At 43.6% G+C, this 5,024-nt stretch overlaps 1 protein-coding gene across 1 annotated transcript; it reads right to left on the minus strand.

Moving 5' to 3' along the window:
* Positions 1 to 480: 480 nt before the first annotated feature.
* On the minus strand, positions 481 to 2,199 carry LOC130357406 (piggyBac transposable element-derived protein 4-like). Its single transcript, XM_056560100.1, has one exon. The coding sequence runs from the start codon at positions 2,197 to 2,199 to the stop codon at positions 481 to 483; it is 1,719 nt and encodes a 572-aa protein (XP_056416075.1).
* Positions 2,200 to 5,024: the final 2,825 nt, after the last annotated feature.

Below are 5,024 nucleotides of genomic sequence, written 5' to 3' on the forward strand. Positions count from 1 at the left end.
CACGTAAAATGCTTTGCTGGTGAACTACAGGTCTCAGAAGGGAAGGAGCAAAATTTGGAGAGAGAATTTTTTGGGGGCATGTCGGATTTAGGAAGCCCCTATGGAGCCAGAACCCCGGGAACCTGCTGAGGTATTCATCTAGGGGTATAATGGAAATTTTTTTAAGTTTTGTTTAGGGGTTTAGCAAGATAGTGAAAATAAAACTATACCTGCCAAGGTATTCATCTAGGGGTATAATGGAATTTTTTTTTTTGTTAAGGGTTTAGCAAAATGTTGAAAATATAAAACTATACCTGCCAAGGTATTCATCTAGGGGTATAATGGGAATTTTTAGTTTTATTAGGGGTTTGCCAATTAGATTTTTTTTAATAGTTTAGTGGAGAAAAAGGGGGAAATAAATGAATTGCTCACATGTCATTCCAAGGGTGCATTGGGTAGAGTTATCCAAAGTCATTCTAAAAATAATTAAAGGGGACAAAATTAGATATCATATGTTGTGTGATAGATTTTAAAACAGTCTTCAATGCACAGACCGGGTTTGTGGGGACATGTCTCACAGTGGTATATAGTGCATTTTCTAATGCCACGCTTGGAGCACACCCGACACCGCTTCTGTTGCCTACTCCCCGATTCTCTACGGGGAACTACCGCAGGAAAATGTTGCCCTGGAACTATTCTGTTCTCCGATCCTGTGGCTCTGCTTTCCTCCCCTTCCGGATCCCCAAACAGAAAGTCCTTAATAACATTTTTCTGGAATTGCAGGTATGTGCATGTATTTCCTGCACGTTTGTACACCACAAATGAATTGTACATGGTAATTTGGAAGAGGTGCAGTGCCAATTTTTTATACCAGGTCTTAGTTTTGCGTAGGGCAGTGTACGGCTGCAAGGCCTGATCTGACAGATCCACCCCTCCCATGAACTTATTATAGTCCTGGATACACACCGGTTTAGGGGCACTCTCTGTGGTACCACGGACTTGGACAGGGGTGGATCTGTCTGGGTGTAAGGTGGTTAGTACAAGAACATCACGCTTGTCCTGGTACTTCACAAGCATCATGTTGTCCTTGCACACAGCCTTGCTTTCCCCCTTCTTCAACTTTTGCCGTACAAAAATTTTAGGCAGATCCCTTTGATTTCGCCTGATGGTACCACAGGCCACAGTCCCCTTGGCAAACAGGCATTGTAGTAATGGGACGCTAGTGTAAAAATTATCAAGGTAGATGTTATACCCTTGATCTAGCAGGGGGTGAACTAGATCCCATACTATTTTTCCCGTTGTTTTTAGTACGGGGGGACACTCTGGGGGCTCTATTTTAGAGTCTTTCCCCTCATAGACTCTGAATTTGTGCGTATAGCCGGTTGTGCTCTCGCACAACTTATAAAGTTTTACCCCATACCTGGCCCGTTTGTTAGGCAGGTATTGCCTAAAGTGCAACCTTCCTTTGAAGTGCACAAGAGATTCGTCCACTGCAATCTCTTTTTCTGGGGTGTAAACTTCAGAAAATTTTTGATTTAAATAATTAACAAGGGGCCGAATTTTATATATGCGATCAAAATTTGGATCACTGGGAGGTGGACAATTTTCATTATTAGCATAATGTAGAAATTTGAGGAGGGCTTCAAACCGATTCCTTGGCATGACCGACCGGTACAGTGGAGTATGGTAAAGCATATCATTACTCCAATAGGAGCGAATTGTGGGCTTTTTAACTATGCCCATGTTAAACAAAAGGGCAAAAAATTTTTTGAGCTCTAGTGCATTGGTTGGCGTCCATTGATAAGGCCTAGCATGATATGCCTGTGGATTGGCCGCAATGAATTGCTCAGCATACCGGTTGGTCTCCTCCACTATCAAATTAATCAGCTCTTCTGAAAAGAAGAGCTGAAAAAAATCAGCTTCTTTCAACCCCACGGTGTCAACACGAATGCCTGCAGTGGCCACAAACTCAGGCAAATTGGGTATAAAGTTTGAAGCTGGAGCCCACTCAGAGATGGCACTAGGACCTGGCTCAATATTGGTACTAGGACTGGTACTAGGACCTGGCCTAGGGCGGTGGCGGGGAGGTTCCTCGTCAGAATCAGTGAAAGAGGAAGAAGAAGAGGGCAAATATAACAACTCTTCACCACTATCTGAACCAGAGGAAGATGCCAAGAAGGCATATGCCTCCTCAGTGCTGTACATGCGACGCCTTGACATATTGGATGACACTATAAGTGGCGAAGTGTCTCTGATGTACAACACTAGAACAATATTTTTTTTGTATTTTTATATTTTTATATATTTTTTTTACTTTTTTACTTTTTTTATAACAACGGAAAAACTGAAACAAAAAGCGCCACTAGAACTAAAAAAAAACAGCGGCGAACTGTCACTGCTGTCACTAATCAGTGACGCACCAGGAAAAAACGTAACAGGGTAGTATGGAGGTGTGCAAGGTGGTGATGGGATGAAAGGGTGACAGTCACTTCAGGGGCACTGACAGTATTTTATATTATTCTTCACTGTCACTGTTATGGTCAGTGACAGACTTCAATTTCTTCACAGCTGATGAATGAATGAATGAATGAATGAATGAACGAATGAATGAATGAATGAACGAATGAATGAATGAATGAACGAATGAATGAATGAATGAACGAATGAATGAATCAGCAGCAGGATAAGGGGCACTGATGGGCACTGAAACTTTATTACTGTACTGTACTGTAGAATGTAACTATATTCAGTTACAGTTACAAGTTACAATCTTCACTGCAGCCTGTCAGATCACACAGGCTGCAGACTTCAGACAGGGAGGACAGCAATTGGAAGGGGCACTGCTGGGCACTACTGGAGACTGATGGGCACTGCTGGGCACTGATGGGCACTACTGGACACTGATGGGCACTGATGGGCACTAGACTGTCACTGTTATATTCAGTGACAGTCACTAGGATCTTCACTGCAGCCTGTCAGATCGCACAGGCTGCAGACTTAGGAGGCAGCAGATGGGCACAGATGGGCACTGGGGGGCACTGCTGGGCACTACTGGGGCACAGATTTATACAAGACTGTCACTGTTATATACAGTGACAGTCACTAGGATCTTCACTGCAGCCTGTCAGATCGGACAGGCTGCAGACTTCAGACGGCGGCAGCAGCAGCAGGGTAAGGGGCACTACTGGGGGGGTTCTTTTACTTCCACTTAAATTTTTAGCTTTTAGAAAAGCTTTTTAACACTCTTCTGTCTTCTGTCTTCTGTCCTAACACTAACACCGGCTCCGATCGCTGTTCAGAACGAACTGAAAGCTTCGGAGCCGGTGTTATTGTAACAAAGACACTGATACACTGTGATTGGTCCACAGGGACCAATCACAGGGCTCTAATCCCAGGACCAATTACAGATGGTCCTGGGATGTCAAGCAGAACTTGTCTCCCGCCGCTGGGCACGGGATTTCTGCCTGTTAACCCTTGCGCTGCTGTGCAGCGCCGGGTTAACTGCATGTCATTTATAAACGCCGGGATGCGCGAACGCACTGCACAACCCGGCGTTTATATATGACATTCTGCGCAAAGGGGTTAAATAGAAGTAATTTACAAATCTGTTCAACTTTTGGCACCAGTTGATTTAAAAAAAAAAAAATAAATAAATAAATAAAAGAACAGAATTTCCCAGAACAGAACTAAGAACAGAATTGTTAGGGATTAAAAGATTGCAAGAATAAAACTAAAATAATGAACATTGTCTGCAGAGTGTAATGGATATTGCAAGTAAAACATTGAATCCCAATGATATCTGCAACTTATATATAGCATAAGAAATAGTAAAGAAACAAATTAACCTTGCTATAGACATAAAATTAAATTATAAGTATGTTAATGTTCAGTTATGTGTAAAGGCAGACAGTGCATCTGTTCTAGCTGCATTAAAAAGTTCAATCAGATAATTAAATTGTATAAGTGAAAGGATTTTAGGCATTAGGAGAAGTCATTTCAACATTCTTCCATTTTTATTTTTTTATGCAATGTAGTTTTTAGTTGTCATTAAGAAACCACCAATATTGTTAGCAAGGCCAGAATAGACACCATGGGGGAGATTTATCAATGGATTTAGAGGGTATTTTTTGCTTACAAAAGTCACACAAATAGTCGCACGTGCGCATAAGCAACTTTTTGTGCGACTTTTGTGGCTAAGCTAAAAATACCAGTCAGCTGTACCTATGTAATTTTTAGTTTTCACTTTGCAGTGGTTGGGAATTTATCAAGTGTGAAAGTCACACGTAAGCAAAAAAAGTCGCAAGTGTAAGCCAGGTCAGACCTCGCTTACAAACTTGCCTTTGAAAGCAATCTTTAAAAAGTCACATGAAAAGTCTCACATGCGACTTTTGGGTGTCGTTTTGTGGAGCTCAGCTCACTGGCCACCCGCTAGCTGTTGCAGAACTACAACTCCCAGCCTGCCATTAAATTGAGGACATGCTGGGAGTTTTACTTACAACAGCTTGTGGGTGGGTGGTAGATGTGGCCGGGTGGCCGGGGAGACAAGCCAGCCGACAGGAATATGAAATTACAGCACTGCAATGTCATATTTCCCGGGCTGACCTGTGATTGGTTTAGACCTCCTAGCCAATCACAGCTGCCAGAGGGAAATATGAAGTGTCAGTGCTGTGATTTCATTTCCCCCACTGGAAAGCCAGGGAGCACAATGCCTACGCCGCACTGCTAGAACTCCCAGCATGCCCTTACAGTAAGGACATCCTGGGAACTAGGGATGTCCCGATACCGATACTAGTATCGGTATCGGGGCCGATACCCGGTATTTGCATGGTATCGGGGACTCGTCTAATGTCCCCGATACCAAAGCCGATACCTGGTGGAGTGCTCCGCTGCTTCTCTGATCCGCATCATGCCGCAGCCCTGCTCCGCCGTTCCGATTACTGCTGCTGCTCCGTTCTGCCGTCTGCATCCTGTGGTCTTATGGAGGAGCATGTGACACCCACGTCACTCCACGTCCTCCCCTGCGGCCAGTGTAACGCTACAGAGGA

Source organism: Hyla sarda, chromosome 2, assembly GCF_029499605.1.
Source record: "Hyla sarda isolate aHylSar1 chromosome 2, aHylSar1.hap1, whole genome shotgun sequence".
Classification (NCBI taxonomy): Eukaryota; Metazoa; Chordata; class Amphibia; order Anura; family Hylidae; genus Hyla; species Hyla sarda.

Excerpts from the sequence above, each read along its gene's own strand:
- LOC130357406 (XM_056560100.1), bottom strand. The coding sequence starts at position 2,199 with ATGTCAAGGCGTCGCATGTACAGCACTGAGGAGGCATATGCCTTCTTG.